This window comes from Poecilia latipinna, unplaced genomic scaffold, assembly GCF_001443285.1.
Source record: "Poecilia latipinna isolate Pla-1442-1.1 unplaced genomic scaffold, P_latipinna-1.0 Scaffold1158, whole genome shotgun sequence".
Lineage (NCBI taxonomy): Eukaryota > Metazoa > Chordata > Actinopteri > Cyprinodontiformes > Poeciliidae > Poecilia > Poecilia latipinna.
Genome location: NW_015113774.1, coordinates 105,441 through 125,382, shown reverse-complemented (window position 1 = coordinate 125,382; position 19,942 = coordinate 105,441). Strand labels below are relative to the sequence as shown.

The window sequence follows — 19,942 nt, the reverse complement described above, 5'->3', positions numbered from 1 at the left end:
TGACTTTTACAGCAAAGTTCAGTTATGTGGCTTTAAATTAAACCTTATTCAAATCTTTCAAAGGATTATTCACCTAAGAAGAAAAGCAAAAAGGGGAAGAAGGAGGTGGAGAAAAAGAAAGGAACAATAGAGAAGAGGTTAGTGGATCTGTTGGGGTCATGATTCAGCTGTTTGGTCTGTCAAATATTCCTGGTGTTTAAATTTAATCCAGACATTTCTCTAATCCTGTTCAGATCGGATCTACCATAATGTTGGTTTACTTTATTTATGCCAAAACCAGTTTGGATGTTTGAGGTCAATCGTTCAGCTGCTGAATAAAATGAAAAAGTGGAATTTAAAGACACTTTGGGGGACGGATGGATGGATGGATGGATGGATGGATGGGTGGATGGATTGGTGGTTTGGAGGACTGATGGATGGATGGATGGTTTGATGGATGGATGGACGGACGGATGGATGGATGGATGGATGGATTGGTGGTTTGGAGGACTGATGGATGGATGGATGGATGGATTGGAGGATGGATTGGTGGTTTGGAGGACTGATGGATGGATGGATGGTTTGATGGATGGATGGACGGACGGATGGATGGATGGATGGATGGATTGGTGGTTTGGAGGACTGACTGATTGATGGATGGAGGGAGGAAAGGTACAAACATGTACCTTTCCATCTATAGATGGATGTATGAGTTTATTTTTGCCTGTTGTGATCAAACTTTGTGTTTCTTCCTGTCAGTGTGATGATTGGCGGCGTGAGAGTGAGAGCTCTGTACGATTATGTTGGTCAGGAGACGGATGAACTCTCCTTTAAAGCAGGTAAACGAGCAGCTTCATTTGCCACGTTTCACATCTTTTTATGGAAAACCTTCAAGCTTTTTAGATCAGGCTCTGGGTGAGCCACAAAAATCTAAAAGAACTGATTATTTTATCGATTTTTTATTTTAAAAATTAAAGATTATAAGATTCTTCTTGCAGAAGTTTAAAGCAACACCAAGTCGGTTCATTCCGTTTCAAAATGGCGACTTGGCTGCTGCTCATTAAGAACGCGTTGCAATAAAGAGGTTAACAAAAAGTTTAGTCCATGGGGTCCCGTTTGTAAAGTCGCACTTTAAAAATTAGCAGCAATAATTTGGATTATTTATTTAAGAGAAAACAAATATTGATTAATTTTCTAAAGTCATATTTTCACCATGTTATACGTTCATATTTATCTAAATGTCAGTTTAAACCCATTAGACTCACAAAATAATATAAATATTTAGCTTCTAAAAAATATTTAAAGATAAAATATTTGGTTTTAAGCTAAACATTTACCGTATTTTCCGCACTATAAGGCGCACCCAAAAACCTTCAATTTCCTCAAAAGCCGACGGTGCGCCGTATAGTCTGGTACGACTTATAGTGCAGAAAATACGGAAAATGTTTAGCTTCAAAACTGAATATTTAATTCTCAAGCCAGATTTTTAGTTTAAAGCTAAATATTTAGCTCGTTAATTAAATGTTTAGTTTGAAACTGACATGAATAAACGAGTTCAATGTCCTGTTTCTCAATAGGACTTTGGAAGATAAATCTCATTTTTCCTCTTATGATGAGCTGAATAATCCAGATTATTGTGAATTTTTGACTAAAACTTTAGATGGAAATAATTTGAGACTCGTTTAACTAAAGCTGTCATGTTTCAGTGACTTCAGTGTAAAATGAAGCAAAGCTATTCATAATCTTCAACATATTTTTTACTAACCGTGTAATAAGGATCCATTTTCAGTCCCTTCTATCTAATCTGACACCTCTAAATAAAATTAAGTGCAACAAAGGTGCAAAGTTTCCCTTTTGCACCAGATTTATTAAATAAATCCATGAAAATTAAAGGAAGCGGTCCAGAATATGAGTGTAAGAAGTTTCTCTGCCTCTGCAGGTGAGGAGTTTCTGAAGATCGAGGATGAGGATGATCAGGGTTGGTGTCGGGGGAAGAAGGACGAAGGCTGGGAGGGGCTTTACCCGGCGAACTACGTGGAGGTCGTATAGTTTCCACAAACCGAATGGAAATGGGTAAAAAAAACCTGGTGCTGCGTCTGGTTCTGAGCAGAAACATTAAAAAATTAAAACCCAGATGTTTTCCAAACACGAAAACCTTCTTTGACCTGTTTTGACAAACAGATTTGTACGTTTTTTTTTAATGAATGTTTTAAGACAAACATACAAGCAAGCGATCCCTTTATGTAACCATGACAACTATATGCTGGAGTATAAAGTCACGCTAACGTTTGGCATTGAAGCTACAAGACTGAGATTTTATCTTGTTTCATTTTTTCACTTTACTTTTAAAACTCAAGCTGCTGCAGAAGTGAAGGTGAAAATCGTTTGGAGCCTCCAGGTAAAAAACAAAAACTCTTCAATGAAGTGACACTAAGTGCGTCTTAATTTGTGGGGCTTTAATACCTAAAGTGCATTTCACCTCCACTTTTCCACTTCTCTGCTTGCAAAGGAACAATCACATAAACCAGAGCCAATTATTGCAGCTTCTTTATGGAGCTTTATATGAACTCTCTGATCGCTTTATTTCTCCGTAACGTCTCCAAATCAGCAGCCATGGCAGATTTCTACAGTAATCTGAAGAATAATTGCAAACTTTTTCATGTTTCCAAAGACTTTTAGGAGAAAATAAACAAAACTTAAGCAAAGATGCCTGAAGCGTTCAGCCTTTTTCATACATGATGTTATTCTGACATAATAAATGAAACTTCTGGACTCAATCCTAATTAATGGCGACACATTCTGGTTTTCTGCATTTGGAGTTGCTCCCAGGTTCAAAAGGGAGTTTAGATCTTTCTTGCCATAAATCAGAAATACTTTATTGTGCATTTTGTTGTTGCACTTCCTGCAGAATATGTTGGTTTTCTTGGATTACATTTTCTTAGTTTGCAGAAATGACGTCACTGCTCTGTAGTTTCCTAAAAATCTCCTTCAGTGCAGCTAAACGTTTCAACATGAAAGTTTTAACCTTTTCTAGAAGGGACTTCCTTCATGTTTGTCTTTAATGCCGATTAATCAATTAATCACGACTAATCAGTGCTAATAGTGACCTGCTTCTTTGACCTTAATGAAATTAAATTAGCTGATTATTTTGTGCAGAATTAGCAAAACTCAACATTTCTGCATTGCCTCAACTGTAATGCAAGCCGAGTGAAAAGCCAACCGTTTGTTAAACGTTTTGATCTTTGGTGCCACGTTAAAAGTTTAGATGAATCTAAAGCTCAGGCTCTCGATCTCTGGATTATTTTTAACGGTAAAGTTTGACGTTCAGTCTTCAAATTGCTCCAACAACCCGGCAGGATCTGCTCCACCATCACCGCTTATCTTCATGGAAAAGAAGCCAAATGTGTCGCCTGCTGCCTGCAAAGCGTAATCATCGCTATGACCTCAGATTAACGGACATATTTCTGGCTTTTTCTTCACTGCAGAAACCAAAAATATTACCAGTATTTTTCATATTTTGGTATCAAGTGAAGGCCAAAAATTGGAGACAGGACTTGATATTATTTCACGTTAGGAGTGGATTTGGTCATGTACTCTCCAAAAACACAAAATCTTACCAAGTATTTTTTGTTCTAGTTTTTCATCCAAATCTCTTAGTAAGCTTGAAATAAGACAATAAACTCACAAGTAACTTTTCAGCAAGATATGAGCTTATTTTAAGTCATTAATTCCATATCAGAAAGATTAACAAGACATTTTTCTCATGTTATAAATGAAATAATCTGCCTATTGAACTAGTGCTTTTTAATCAATGCTTTTATTAAAAAGCTCATTTATTGCTGAAAAGTTACTTTGCAAGTTTCTTATTTCTCATGTAAGATATTTGCACTAGAAAAATACTTTAAGATTTGTTTTTCATTTTTTACAGTGTTCAAGATTAAGCTAATATTTCAGACATTCTGTGAAACAGAGACAATCTTTACCAAAGTAAGGAAACGCCTTTCATTAAAAGCTTCCTTTGCCTTGCTTAGCTACTCCTCTATATACATATATACATGTTTGTACTTTTATCTGTCATGTGAGAATTATACATTCGCAGCCTTCATGTCTTTTGGAAATAAACTCTGATGCTAAAAACAGAAGCAGGTGTGTTCATTGTGTGTGTGACAGCGTCATGGCGTCGGTCCCCTCAGGATCCTGTTTGTCACAGACAGACGATCTCACAGCAGAGCAACCTGCCGCGCTGGTGTTCAGGTGAGCCGAAGTGACGCAGCTTTCACATCAGTTCCAGCAAAACGCAGGAGAGCTGCTTGTTTTGGTTTGGAGAAATGGAGATGACGATTTCCCCCTGGAAGGGATTTTCACACTTCAAGACATTTTTGTTGCCTTTTTTTCCCCACCACAGTTTCAGGTAAAAGCGGAGTGAACATAGAAACTCGTGTTCATTTGAATGCGTTGATGACGCGTAATCAGGGCTGGACGATTTTAGCGTACCACAATAAGGGTTTCATATCCATAATTAACTTTTTTGTTTTAAATATCTGAAATGCAGCCAAACTGATTGTGACCTTTCCTGTTTTTTCACATTTTCACTCCACACTGTTTATTTTTGTTTTTTTTTAAGCGGAAAAACTCCTGCTACGCAAGTTACTCAACAGTTTGTTGCTAGGTAACCACAGAGTGAGTTGCTAGGCAACCAGAAAAGAGCAAGTGAGTTGGTTGATTTCACCAGTCTAGCTTAGCTGGCAGTGAGAGAGTCGGCTAAAGTCTTTCCCCAGAATGCTTTGCGGTTCTGGCTTGAAGTTCATTGAGATTATTGAACATGCTATAAAAAATTATTGTATCACAATATATATTGCTATTGATTTATTTTCCAGCCTTATGATTAATTGTTACAAGGTTAAATGAGCCTTACAACAAAAATTAGTAAAGATTTTGTTGGAAAATCCATAATTTAAAAAAGTTAATTTTTTTGGCCAAAATTAAGTCTTTTCTTACTTTTCTGCAAGATATTGGAGCTTGTCAATAATTCCTCAATATTGGTACAAAAAAAGTACCACCCCCAATTGCAGATTATTTTACGTATACCAAGATATTTTCCCCATGTTATAAATGAAATAAGGGCCACGCCCTCTCAACTCAACCTTTACACCTGCACCTGAAAATGGCTGCAAACAGATGCACAATTATACAACCATACATCTTGAAAAGCAGAAGTGGGGCCTCCTGCACAACCAACAAGAATGCAGGAAGTGGTTTCTGGATGGTAAGTTAACAGACAAATGGTCTTTTCCAGCAGCCATTACACGGCGGTTAAACCAGCTGACCAAAATTTGGACCTTTGCTTGGGTTGCTGGGTAACAAATCGTGAGGTTTTTGAAACTGTTCATTTTCCAGTTTTCCTGTTTTAGAAGCAGTTGAGACCTAAATGGAAGTATAAAAATGTGCAAAATGTGAATTTTGCAAAATGGTTTCCCCTTTAAGTTTGTAAAAATGTTTATTTCACATGTAGAAACATATATCTACAGTGGATAGCTAATTTAGGTGGAATAAATAAGGTGCCTTTGAAGGAAATCACCATTTATCTTACTTCCAGCAAGCAGAAGGAGAACATTCTGAGGGATGACGAACCAAATTTTGTCCCTCTGCAGTGAAGCGCGCTGCCAGCTCTTTATGAAGACGTCTGGGTTTTATTTTTTTGGCGTTTGTCCACAGATCAGGTTATTTCCAAAGTAATCATCTTTAAAGAAGCGCTGCTTCGTTTTTTTTTTTTTTTTTTAAGAGAAGCGATTGCTCCTGATGCTTTGATGAATATCAAAGCAAAAACAGGCCAAGATGAGAAGAGACGAATAAGTCATGAGCTTTTATTTGGCAGCCTCAGCGCTCGGCCACTTAGACACAAAGCCTGTAATTGGTGATGCAGAAAGTTGGTCTGAATCCAGCGCTCGGTCTCTTTTTTTCTCCAGAACATTACTGAGAGCTGAAGGCGAGCTTTCTGCTTCGGCTGGTTAACAAGGAAACTAGAAAAATGCCAAGTGCATCCCCGATAGGAACACACGTCTGCAGTTAAAATCATGACATTTGCTGTAAATAAACCACTTTTCAATGCAAACCGGCGACGCTCTCCGCTCATTAACTCTTCCTCACTCTATTGTGGAGGCAGAATGTAAACACGCCATTACCAGGCTCCTGTTTGTCACTGGAAATAATGAGAGAAAGACCTTGCATGCTAATAGCTGCGTTATATTCAATTAGATGCCACTTAGCTGCAGATATTTCATAGCTGATTTCATCGAGGTCAACATGTGGACGCCCACTCTCCGACCAGAACCCCATTTGTGACGCACAACTTTACACAAGCTCTTAAAGCTATTTATAAAAACTTTTCTTCAGAGATGTACGACGCAGTATTAGGGCCATACTAAGAAAAAAAATAAATAAATAAAATTTCGAGAATAATTTTTAAAATTAAGAGAATAAAGTTGACATAATGCAAAAAGTCATATCACCAGATTAGCGTATGGGTGTCCTAAAAAGCGTTTTATATGTTTGAATTATTTTATTTTATGACTTTATTATCATAATTTTTTATTTAGAGAGTGATTGAGGATGCAGGTTTAATAAATTAATTAATTAATTTGTGTATTTTAGTACAAAAACCTACCTTGCATTTTTATTTATTTTCATTTTCTCTGAATCCGCAATGTAAAAACATTTAATTTCTCTCTGGGATTGATAAGGTATTTTTAAGTAGAAAAGGAAGAAAATGTAGAGATGCTTAAACCTTAAACCTCTGGTGTCTAAGTGTTAGCTTCTTAGAGCTAGCATGCTAAATTATTTAGCAATCAACGCAGCTGATTTTAAAGTGTTTAAAGTGTTTTTAAAGTGTAGTCGGTTCAATTGGGGGCCAAAAGTGCAATATTTGTTACATTTTCAGTTGCTGCGGTTCGCTTTCACATGAAACAAACCCATAGAAAAAGCTGTTCCCCTCCTCGCCTGTGGGGGCGCTGCACCAAGAACCACTGAAGGAAACAAACCTCAGAAGAAGACTAGCGCAACTTCCTTGTAGTTGTCGCAAAGAGAAAAAAATGTTTATTTATTTATAGTTAATGACATTTTCTTTTTCTATAACTTCCTTGTTGTATTACCGACATATGTCGGTGGAATTGAGTATTGCACCAATTCGTGACTATTTACGCACCACATGGAGAGATGAATGCTAGCTGATGCTAGCTGAGGCTACCGACAATAGCCAGCGGAAACGTTAGCTTGGATTTAATCTTTAAAAACGGATGATACGGACAATAACATCTCCTAAATGTTTGGGAAGAAGGCGCACAAGGTATGCTTATGTATTTTATTCTGTATGTAAACTTCATTTTGGTGGTTAATGTTAAATTAGCTTACACCTGTTATGTGGTGCATCTCCACTCTGGTAATGAACCATCACTTGATTCTGGTTCGTTGAGCCGTTAAATTATCAAACACGTCTGGTTTGCATACCACTGCTTTTTACTGCAACAATACACAAATCTAACCAAGTATCTTTTCAGTATAGGAGCTTATTTTAAGTAAATAATAGTGAATATAGACCAGATAATTTCACTTAAAGCATGGGGGAAATTACTTACTGTAAGTGAAATAATCTCCCACTGGACCTAGTAGTTTTGTAAATCAATATTAAGAAATTAACTTAAAACAAGCTCCTACATCTTTACTTGTGACTTTTGTCTTATTTCAAGTTAGCTGAAGTATTTGCACTGAAAACTAGACCAAAAATACTTGGTAAGACTTTGTGTTTTTGCAGTGTACCTGAATATTTAGAGTTAATCAGAACTTAGATTAGATTGTTGACTGTATGATTTTTTTTTTAGGACTTTTTTGCGTTTTTATAATGTGAAGCTTTTTGAACTACCTTGTTGCTGAATTGTGCTACATCAATAAACTTAATTGATTAGCTTAGATTAGAGCATGTCCATGTGTTCCAATGGTCCAGTCAAAGTCAAACCCTAAATCCAATTAAAGAATTGTAAAGAAAGCAGCAAAATGTGGTTCTAAAAATGAACCTAAATTAAGTTTATTGCAGTTTATTATTTCAAACAAACTGTCTTTTGTTTGACTATCATAACTTTGCGTTTGTATTTGAAGTACTTGTGAAAAAGATAAATAAGTATTCAGTATTTCTGCAATGCACTGCAAAAACACAACATTTTATGAAGTATTTTTGTCTAGTTTCCAATGCAAATCTCTTAGTTCTTGAAATAAGACAAAACTAATTCAGAAGTAACTTCTCTGAAAGATATAGATGCTTGTTTTGAGTCAAAAATTCTTTAATGTTGATTTTAAAAACAACTTGTTCCACTGGAAGATTATTTAACTTAAAATATGGCAAGAATGTCATGTTATAAGTGAAATAGTCATTGACTTAAAATATGCTCCTTTGGCTTTCTGAGAAGTCAGTTGTATGTTAGTTTTGTCTTATTGCAAGTATAATAAGCTATTTGCACAAGAAACTAGAGAAGCATACTCAGTAAGACTTTGTGTTTTTGCAGTGCTGGTTCACATTTCTCGGCTCCTGAAGGAGGATCTACCGGTAATCCTCAGCAGAGGGAGCTAAAAGATCAGCGCCACCGACTCCAGCAGGCCTGACTGAGGGGAGAGACGTTTCTGCCGGCTGCATGATGTAAAAAAACCTCTTCATACCCTCGTCTTTTGCGTGGTGACAGGCAGAACTTCGGGTTGCCATGGTGAGCAGCTTGTGCGACGGGTAATAATTAATAGAGCCACAGAACTCGGTTCCGTGACTCATTACATTTCGAGAAGTTAATGAGGAAATCACATAGATCCCCAGGGGCAAATGACTTCATATGTGGATAATGTGGACATTTAATAAATGTTTAAAATTATACGACGAGGTGATTAGCTGTGTCTGCTGTTGCAGCAGCTGCCTCTGAAGGACGGCCTGCCTGTGTTTGTGCTGAAGGTAAGACGAAACCTTCAGACGCGCAACAAGCAAACCTTTTCTCAGGCCAGTCGTCTCACTGTGTGCACAGGAATATTTAAATCTTTTAGCGCTGCAAATAACAATTAGTTTAATTATCAATTAATCTGTTAATTATTTTAACAACTCATCATTTATTCTGACGATTAATTGATTAATCAGATTTTTTTTAAAGTCCATATTTTTCATGTAACCATTTAAGCCCTTTTCATACAATATTAGAAATTAATTAAAAGATGCAGATAAACAAATAATTCTACTGCATTTATTCAAATAAATTCAAACAAAAAAACATTTTCTTGCCTAAAATATAGCAAAGGATGCATCTGCAGTTAAAAAAAATCATGTCTAAAATTGCAGGATGTTGCCTAATAAGTGGGGCTGTAGATAATTATTTTAGTAATTATTTATTTTGACGATTAATTGATTAATCAAATGAAAAAATTTGGCACATTTGACAGATTTTTTGTTTAACCACTTAAGCTAATTTTATGCAATATTAGAAATGCATAAAAGAAACATTTGAACTAATTTTTAAAAAAGAAAATGCAACAACGTAGCTTTTTCCTTTAGTGTGAAAAGCTCAGTGCATTCTGCTCTGTTCTTGGATTAACTGATTAATAACTGGATGCAAAATGTGCCTGTTAATAGATTTTATTTTTCAGTTTGTCCCGGGTGAAGCTAAAACTATGCCACTTGAGGATAGTTATATTCTGGGCAGAATATATTTACAAAGGTTTTTTTAATATCTTAAATAAAAATTGTGTATATTTTTGTACAGTTTTGGCTTAATTAAAGCTCAGAGTGTGATGTTCTTTCAGAAAATTACCTGTTTTTGAGTCTGTATATTTCAGTTAACAATTAATCGATTACTAAATCAGTTGACAATTACTTTAATAATCGATTAATCGCGATTAATTCGATTAATCGTTTCAGCCCCGGGTCTTTTTTTTTTTCATCCAAGCCAACTTGTTTCTTTCACATTTGTTCTGGAGGCGACCCGGTCAGAGCTGCAGTCCAGTAGGGCAGACTCATTGATTTCCAGATAGGAAAAAGCAGACCAGCCACCAATTTGTCATCAGGATCTCTGGAAAATTCTGATAGTTGTTTACGACTGAACCTTCTGGAGAGAGAAAGTCTCCCTGGAAATGCAGAGGCAATAACTGAAATGGTGAAGGGAGTCTGAAGCACCGAGCAGAGATTTATTTAGCATCCAATCCACAGATCACCAATAAGTCTTCAACAATAAGGTTTCAAGACAGCAACGCGGCTGGAGTGAAGCCAGTTTAACGGATGGCGCTTTAGGGTCCCGAACCCGATCATGTTTAGGTCTGCAGTTTTACTCCAGTCCAACAGGTGGGAATAATTCACTAGTTTGTTCACTGAGAAAAGAAGACAGGAAAGTCTTTTTAATAATTTTTTAAATGGAATTATTTACTTGAGTAAAAATAGGTTTGTGAGAAATTAAGATAAATGAAGGTTATCTATGGATTTCCCAGGTAAAATAAGATCAGATAAATTAAGCTAAGATCAGCTGGTAGAAGATGGAATCAGAGCATATCAGCTAAACTAAGATAAATCAACCCAGCATGAAGCACACACAGCTGCAATAAGTCAAGATCAACAAGACAAACTAATAAAACAACATAAGATCAGACAAAATAAGCTAAGCTAAAATCCGCTAAGCTAAGCTAAGCTAAAATAAGCTCTGCCTGCATACTTATGGCAAGCTCACCTGAATGACCCCTAAGGAAATAAACTTTGTTTGATCAAAATGCTTAATATTTTGTATTAATAAGTATTTCAAACTATTCTTAATGGTTGTAAAAGTTTTAGTAGCCACAAAATCTTTACAACAAAACAACTACATCAAGGTCGTTGTATGTATTTGACCTTTTAAAATGTCAAAATGTCCACATAACTTTATATTTTGGTCCATCTGATGATGTAATTTTTAAATATTATGTGATTAATGTTTTGATCAGTTACTCAGTACTTGGTTAGCCTTTTTACCAAATACTTTTTTACTCTAGAGTAATTTATCTGACGGCTAATTTTTACTTGAATAAAATTTTGTTGAGGTTGTGCTACAGTTTTTGGATACTCTACCTTGAAAAATGGATGGATGTATGGATTGAAATAATAAGAAAATAATGAAAGCGTTCGTCTGAACGCATTTACTCTCAGCACATGTTTGTTAGCGTCAGGCTAATTATGTATTACCTAAGCTGGACTGCAGTGGACAAAGCCAGAATATGTCAGAAGACAAATGCATGGCGGTCAAAACGACTGCCAGACGGACAGGAATTACGCCTCCAGATCCAGAGAGCAGCGGCCAAAAGTCTTCCGCACCGAGCAACAGGGTCATCATGTCATCCAACTCTCAGGGGCTTCTGGTTGTGTAAGCATGCTTTTCATTTTAAACTGTCCAGAAAAAAGAAAAGAAACAGCAATCAGGAAAATGGTTATTCTCCCATTTCAATTAGCCTAATTAAAGCGGGGTCAGCGGGCTACTCAGAAGAATGACGAGCGCTCTACGCTACAGTGTGTGTGTGTGTATGTGTGAGAGAGAGTGTGTGAGTGAGTGTGTGAGTGAGTGAGTGAGTGAAAGGCTCTCTGATGGGTTCAGCTGGAACACTGCATCAGCAGTCAGAATGAGAAATTAACCATTTGCTTTCTTGCCTCCGCTGCCTGAAGCGCACACACAATCTGGTCAGCAAACATTCTGCCAGAAAAGATTCAGAGCCACTCAGCACCCATTCATATCCCCGATTATTGGTCAATAAGTGATCAGGAACTTGCATAAAACATCTGAAAAGCAGGTAAATATCTGTCCGAATGCTTCCTCAGACATTCTGGTCTATTTTTATTCCACATAGGTGGAGCAGACTCCGGCAGTGAGGGGGTTAACTTTAGGTTCAGCCTGCCGGTGAGAGCCAGATGGTCATGTAGAGCACTAACGGCGACATGGGTCTACACAGCTCCCTCTGCTGGAACACGGATACACGCACACAGCCCCATCTGTATGCACACCCGCCTCATTTGCATGCAAATGCACGCATGAACATCCCTTGAAGAAAACACCGCCTGTGATTCCCGGGTCGTTTAACTATTCCCTCGTTCCCCACAACCTCCAACTTCTTCCCTCACGTCTCTGCTTTCGTTTACCTCCGTCTCAGTCTGATGGGCAGAGTTAATTGGCAGCCGTCTAATTGCCGCTCATTAGCTTGAGTAACCAAACATGAGATGCAACAAACAAACCTTTTCTCTCTGCTCTGAGTTTTGAAACACTTCCCTTTTCTAGTTCCTTTCATCCGCTCTTCCGTGTAAACTTTTTGTTTACTGCTTCATTTTTCCTTCTGTTGCTTTCTTGAAGTTGCAACATGAAAATATCCGACACAAAAAATGAAAAAAAAAAAGCCTTAACAGGTTATTTATTTGATTCTAAACTCAGATGAACAGAAAAGCTCAACAGATTATTAATAATAAACATAACATGTCTCACTTTAAGGATGTTTTCACACCTGACTTTGACTGGGGACCAAAATTGCAACGTGTGGTTTGTTTTCTTATGAGAAATTTATCGCAACGACTAATAAACGATACGATAAATGTCCAGCCCCAGGTGTCACTGAAATATAAAGCCTTGCTATGGGTGTAGATATTCTGAGAGTCGTTGTAGTGCTTCATAATCTAAGCCAATTAAATTACATAAATGTTGAATAAAAGCGGCCCCAGAGTCGTACCTTGAGGAACCCCTGATATGATCCCTGATGATTCAGATTTTTAACTTCCAAACAAACTCATTTTTTGGGCATCCGTCATGAAGAAATGTGATTTGTGTCACTAAATTGGATTTTTGAATTATTGATGCTTTCATTGACGAAACACTGGAGAAACTAGGAACAATTAATCCTGACTGTAAGGAGAGTTTCAGGGAGTTTAAGCATCATTGATTGGAATTTAATGTGACTCGATAAATCAAAATTCTTAAGAAATTTATCACGATAAACGATGAACAATACGATAAATGTCCAACCCTAGGTGTCACAGAAATATAAAATTGTGTGTTTTGTGTGTAGATATTCTAAGAGACGTTGTTGTGCTCTGTAATCTAAGCTAATTAAATTATACAAATGTTGAATAGAAATGGCCGAGTACGGTGCCTTGAGGAACTCCTAATATGATTCTTGATTCAGATCTTTATCTTCCAAATGACAAAAAGTCACACAGTTCTGTCAAAGAAGATCTGATCCAGTTTAATGCAGTCCTGGACAATCCTGGCCATTTTCCAATCTGTCAGTCAGGATGCTGTGATTAGCTAGCTACGCCAAACGCAGCACAGAAACTCGGTAAAATAAAGAAAAAATGACTGGAGAGCATTAAAAATGTCATTTTACCTTCCCACTGGGCAAGAAGTGGGCCTGTCATTAACTGTTATTAGACCTGAAGAAGGGTGTGTTTATTTTTTAAAATGTTTTGCATCTTTTTTGCATGTGATCAACACGTGCAGAAAGACTCGCGCATGTGTGTGACATTTTTTTTTCTCTAGAAAAGAAACCCCTCATAACATATTCAAGCTCACACCCACATATACAGACATGCACATCAGCAGAGGCCAGCCTCTTCGCCCACGCCCTGTTGCCATTTGGCAGGTTTCTCTATATTTGGGTAGCGCCCCTCCCATGAGTCGAGCTCTCCCTCTCCCTCTCTCTCGCCCCCCTTCCCCATTTAATCTTTCTTAGAACAACCTCGGGGGTTTAATTTCTCTCTCAAGGCAAAGTGCTCTGCTGGCATGGCAGCCGAATCCATACAAGAGGAGTGCATCAAGCTTTAATGTGGACATCTCAATGGTGGGGCAGTTTAGTCAAAGTGACATGAAATATAGACCAAAGTGTGTCACTGCTGAACAAAAAAAATTAGTCTAGGCCGGCTGCTGTCCTCTGGGGACGCAGACTGAAGATTGGAAGGAGCGAGACGGAAAAACTCACACCGACACACAAACAGGGTGATACTGCCAAGTAATTATTGTAGTAATTCTAAGAAATAATTTTTCAATCAAGAGAGAGTCTCTAAATTATTAGATTAATTAATTCCTGCAGCGCCGAGGGACAGGATGGGATGAGACGCGACAGAGTAGGTTATAAAACGGTAATAAAAAAACCGAGTGTCTGTCTGAATACTGCTACAATCAGCTGCAACAACATTCAGTGAGTCAGACCTTTTTGCTCCCAAATGCACAAACTCGCATATCTATAACGGAGGCGGGAAACGTCCAGCCAGAAGAGATTCATGCCGCGCTCAGCTCCTTCCAGGGTTTCTGCCGCTCCAATCGTTAATTAAATTAAGTGGAGGAAAGTGTTGTACAGTTCAGGTGATTTACAGGTGCATGAAAGCTTGACAGTCGACGTAAATCCAGAGAAAGGGAGCCGATGCACACGTTTGACGGGAGCTATGATACAATCCTGTGCAATAGTTTCGGTCCATTGCCGCGGTAACAGGTTGTCAGGCCAACCAGAGATGCTGAAAGTTTAAATTTATATGTAATTCTACTTTCTGGATCATTTTTTGCTGCGTTTCCATTACAAATGAGAGCAAAAGTTTTTCAATGTTCTGCCGATGTAAAAAAAATAAAATAAAATAAACAAAATGTTACAATTGCGGTGTTTGAATTAAATAAGAAATGGAATAAAAATCACACATGAATAAGTTTCTTCATGAGATAAGTCATTAAAAATCATTACAGTAGATGTTAATATTTCATCCACGGCAGGAATGTTCATCATCAGACATCAGAAGAGACGTCAGCGTTTTTCCAAAAGTCAAAGATTTGAGTTTTTTTTTTAAATGCTTAAGATTAAGCTTAGAATTTCTGAGTTTTTATTAGCAAATTTTCAACTTTTAAATTTCAGAAACTTCCAAGTTTTCTAGTAAATTTCAAATATCAAAATTTATGATTTGTTTTAGAAAATGTTTGACTATTCAAACTCGGACATTTTCTGTTTTTTTTCTAGAACATTTCTGAGCGTAACCTCGAAATTTGAGGTTTTATTCACAAGTTTTTGACTTTTCAAACTTAAACATTTCCAAGTTTTTTTTTTCTAATAAATGTTCTGCTCTTGGAGTTCAGAGATTTCCACTTTTTTAAATTTTTGACATTAATCTAAAAAAAAAAAAATGTCTTTTTTTTCCTCACAAATTTTAGAATTTTCATGCTCAGAAATTTCTACGTTTTTATAGATTACTCTGAAAATTTCTTATTCGTTTTAACAAATGTTTAACTTTTCAAACTCTGAAAATGTCAAGTTTTTTTCTGGAACATTTTTGAGTAAGCTCAAAATTTTAAATTTTTCTTGAAAATCTTTGACTTTTCAAACATTTTTAAGTTTTTTTCCCCCCTCAAATTTATGAGATAAAGCTCAAAGTGATGATTTTTTTTAGAGCAAATTTTTTTACTTTTGGAGCTCAAGAAATTTTCAAGATTTTTTCTACAACATTTCAAAGATTAATCTCAAAATTTGAGGGTTTTTTTGGCAGAAATGTTAACTATTTTTAATCTACAATGGCCCTAATACGGCATCATAAATGAAAGATGTGCCTGTAGAAAACGTGGAGATGGTTCCAACTTTTAGCTTTCAGAAATATGACACCTGGCAGCAGCTTTCATCCATCATTTTCCCAGAGTGTCTTTTCTGTTCTGGACCAAGTAGGAGACCTTTCTGCTACAGCAGAACATAGAAAATGAAAATGCAGATCCGCAGATTGAAAAATAATCCTCATAACATCCCATTAAGTTCGGAGGAAAGTGATAAATCCCTGAGCTCCTGTGTTGAGTCAGTTTCTGTTTGATTCATCAGGGTAAAGGAGCGGCGCTGGTGAACTGGTTAGCCCTGTCACCTTGCAGCGAGACGACTCCTGGTTCCGACCCGCTGTCTGTCTCTGTGTGTTAGTGTGATGGACTGGCAGCCTGTCAAGGATGAACGCCGCTTCTTCCCCAACACATTTAGAGAAGCATGGAGGCTCGTTGCTGCAGCAGGGATTTATAGGCTTGGAGATTTTGTTGATGGACTCTAAACAAAGTTGAAAATGTAGAATAAACAAACACCTGAATGGAGCTGAGCATCTAAGAGTTGTTTCCAAAAGGTTGAGGTAAGCATCCAGAAACGATCTTCAATGAATTAATCCTATTAGAAATAATGGCTGACTGCATACATTCTCATTATTGCATTCTGCTTCAGTTGGTCTGGAATTAGTTCATTATGAGTCCATTTCTGTGTTCTGGGTCTATGACCTTTAAACCCTTTACATAAATCGACATTCCCCAGAAGAGAGGCGCTTCCCAAAGCAAGGAACGATTCTGTCTTTAAATGAATGTAATAATAGATATATTTAAATATAATCATGCCAAATATGGGGATGTGTGGTTGTGCTGCTTAATTCTACACTCCTATAAAGACAGAGTATCTGCGTTTCCATTGGCCATATAATTGCACAATTTATCGTTTTGAAGATTAACTCGCTTAATGGAAACACGCCAAATTTGGAAAAAAAAAATTGCTGAATATTGACAAAGTTTTGCACACATTTGCGATGGAAACTCAGCTACTGCAGCTTTGCGATGGAAACCTATTGGCTTTGTTCCCTCCAGACTATCTGTAAGTTAGGTTACATTCACACCAGCCATGTTTTATTTGCTTTGTTTGCCAAGAAAGTCCAGTTCGTTGAACTCTGGTCCACCAGTGAACTCTGGTCCACCTACAAATCTCTCTGTTTGGTTAATGTGAACTCTGGTGCGGTTTGAATGTATATGTGAATGCCTAGCGAACCAGAGACCCCTCCAAAAGCAGGAAGTAGATTACAGCACAGGGCATTCTGGGTAAATGCAACCAAAACAATCATGAGTGTCTAGCGCTAGCGGGAGAAATGATCCATAGTCTTTTACCAACGACAAAAAAGAAATCCTACAATCACTAAAGTCTGACGCCACTCCAGTTTTGTTTACATTACATGAAGAAGGAAGTTGCGCTCATTGTCTTCTTCAGAGGTTTTCATCGTTTCCTTCAGTGGTTATGGATGCAGCGCCCTACAGGCGAGGAGGGGAACAGGTTTCTCAAAAGGTTTGGTTCATTTGACTCAGTTCAGTGTGAAAGAAAACCACGACAGTCGAAAATGTAACAAATGTTGCAACTTTGGTCCCAAATCGAACCGAGTCTAACAAACTATCAGGGGTGAAAACTCCCATTCCTTATCAATACTTGGCTATTCTTACTACTTCGTAGGTGTTTAACGGCTATTTCCACCAGTAATTGGATTGTTCTGTAGCTTTTTCCCAGTCAAACAACATGCATGCTAGCTAAATATTCATCCACACTATACCAATAAAAGCCCTATAATCTGACTTCATCCCAATTGCTGACAAAGCAGCTGGACTCTGATGATCTTGCACTCATTCGCTCTCGCGCCCTGTGACCCCAGAGCTTGACCTTTGGAGACTCTCCATGTTGCACCAGTGGAAACTGCTCCAAGCAAAGGGCAGCGTGATTGGAAAAAATCCAGTGAGCGTGACTGAATTGACCTTACTGATCTTTAGCTGGAGGGATCCTGGCCGGAGGCCCCGTTACCGTGGCGATCACAACAAACGGAAAAGGAAAAGACAAGAAAAGCGGAGAGATTCGGTTGGGATTCTCTGCCGGGAAGTTAAAGTGTGTGAAGCCATCCGCTGATAGTCGCGTGGGCGTCACGACAAAGAAAATGAAAAGCAACAGAAGAAACGGAGAGAGAGAGAGAGATGTAGTCATAAAGAGGAAGACAAGGAGAAGTGGGCGATCAATCCTATGAGAGAGTTGTTATGGAAACAAACGTTCATGATGAGTCTGATGATGATCAGAGGCGATTTTTGGAGGGAAATACACGAAGAAGTAAACTCACGACGTTATGTGTGAAGCTTAATTTACACCGAAACGGGCAGCAGTTCCACTCCCAGGAAGAGGAGGAGAAGAAACCCTGTAATAAATAATTAAAGGCAGTTTCATAAATGAAATGGCCTCTGAGCTGCTGCTTACTGCTGAACGCCACGGCTACTTTCGCAAGAAGCTCTAATTATATTAGTGAAAATATTTTGTCTCCGGTAGAATCACCGGCTGCAAACATAAGCAGCGCATCTCATTCGCTGTGACTTTGCGTTTTCATCTCCACAAAGGAAGTCATGCATTTATTTTCTGAACAATGGAGCCAAATGCAAGATGTGAAACAAAGATTGTTGCTCTGGAGTCGGAGCGGCAGCTTAAACGTGACGGCTGAAATTAAAGCTGTAAACACCTCAGATAATAAACCACCGGGCTGCAGGATGATGACATTTCAGCTTTGCTTAAAGTGAGGAACTTCCTGTCTCACAAAGATGGAAAAACACTGCAAAACCACAAAATCCTACCAAGTATTTTTGTCCAGTGCAAATCTCTTCGAACACCTGAAACAATACAAAACTGAAAGTAACTTTTCAGCAAGAAATATGGGCTTGCATTAAGTGAATAATTTCTTAATAATTTCTATCAAGTTGAAAGTTCTTCAAAAATGAAAAAAATATAGACATTTCTTGTACCTTCTTTATCTGTATTTGCTCAATTACAAGCTAAAAATATATGGAGTCAAAACAGCCAAAATTACACCAGAGTTTAATTGCAAGAGTTTGGAAAAAAAATAAAAGTATCTACAAACATGAAAATTTAATATCTACATGCTAGCACTAGCTCAGATTATAACAAACAAGATAAATTGTTACGTTATGCAGATGATACACAGATTTACATTACAGGGTCACTTTGTGACTTTAAAGCGTAAATCGGATCCATAGAACAAATTCTGTTTAACCTGTTTATTTATCCACACAGAGACGATGTTAAACATTTCATTAACCTGTTAGCCAGACAGGGTATAGCAAAAAGTGCTAATTTTCACCCTTATTTAACAGATTATGAGTAGGTGAAAGCCAGTTTGGTATTTAATTTAATACATGTCTGTTGTTATTCAGATCTCAGTAAAACCAAGCAAACCAAACTAGAAACCAACAGTTCATAAAACAATGTATTTGCTTTCATCAATAAAGTACAAATCAGTTTATTTAGCAGCCATGTTTTTGCCAAATGTGCAAACATTTTGTAACTATAATCTCATTTCATCATAACCTTGTTCAGCTGAATGAAAACAAACCTGAAGTAATTTATTTTTAGACCAAAGGAGGAAGCAGTCGACCCACAGCTTCAGTTTTTACAGTGATTGACTCGAACCTGAACCTTCAGAGACGCATAAAGACGATTACAAAGTCAGTCTTCTACCACCAAGAGAATATTTCCAGGATTAAAAGCACTAATGTCACGGCAAGAAATTTAAAAGCTCATGCATGTCAACATCCCAAGTATCTCTCCAGTTTCCTGCCCCTGAGCCCAACCGGTCCAGGCAGATGGCCGCCCTCCTGGTGGTTTTCTCCTACGCTACAAGGAACTTGTTTTCATGTTTCTGTCACCAACAGGTGACTGGTTGCTTGTAAGGTCATCACCTCACAAGGTCGCCTGCGATTGCACGCCTTTTTATGCAAATAACGCTGAATAAAGTTAGATTTAATGCTAGGCAGGTTTTAATATCAGCTGCAGGACTTGATTTTGATTTTCTCAAACGTTTCGTGTTGAAGCCTGAAAATGTCTTTTTCTCCGATGCACACGTCTCAACACGCATGCAGCAGTGCAACGTGGAGAGTGACAGAAAAGCAGGAATGGAAAGTGCTGTGACACAGTTGGCCATCGCCCTGTAAATCTGGTCTCTCCTGCTGGTGCTGGTGAGAACATAAACTTAGCGACCTGTGGCTAACTGCCTGTTCCTTTCAGCAAAGAGACCACGAAGAGAACGGAGTCTTCCTTCTTGCCTCCAACTACAGCAGAGAGAAACGACCCTCGTCTTCTCCTGGTCAGG

General features: G+C 37.8%; 1 protein-coding gene and 2 long non-coding RNA genes across 7 annotated transcripts in view; 2 read left to right on the top strand and 1 right to left on the bottom strand.

Annotated features, from left to right (window-relative positions):
* The window catches only part of LOC106960127 (protein kinase C and casein kinase substrate in neurons protein 1), a 24,141-nt gene extending 20,023 nt beyond the window's left edge, over window positions 1-4,118 (top strand). For all 4 annotated transcript variants that reach the window (XM_015053066.1, XM_015053068.1, XM_015053067.1 and 1 more), the window contains exons 9-10: window positions 739-818; window positions 1,919-4,118. In XM_015053066.1, coding sequence (XP_014908552.1) covers window positions 739-818; window positions 1,919-2,028 — 190 coding nt within the window. In that variant the 3' untranslated portion in view covers window positions 2,029-4,118. The remainder of the gene's footprint in view (window positions 1-738; window positions 819-1,918) is intronic.
* LOC106960128 (uncharacterized) overlaps window positions 1-19,942 on the bottom strand; it is a 33,306-nt gene that overhangs the window by 4,830 nt on the left and 8,534 nt on the right. For both annotated transcript variants that reach the window (XR_001427505.1, XR_001427504.1), the window contains exons 2-3: window positions 11,204-11,404; window positions 44-73 (exon numbers count right to left, since the gene is read on the bottom strand). This is a non-coding gene — a long non-coding RNA (uncharacterized LOC106960128). The remainder of the gene's footprint in view (window positions 1-43; window positions 74-11,203; window positions 11,405-19,942) is intronic.
* LOC106960129 (uncharacterized) lies at window positions 7,066-8,885 on the top strand. The gene is made up of 2 exons (XR_001427506.1): window positions 7,066-7,321; window positions 8,532-8,885. It is a non-coding gene; the product is annotated as an uncharacterized LOC106960129 (long non-coding RNA).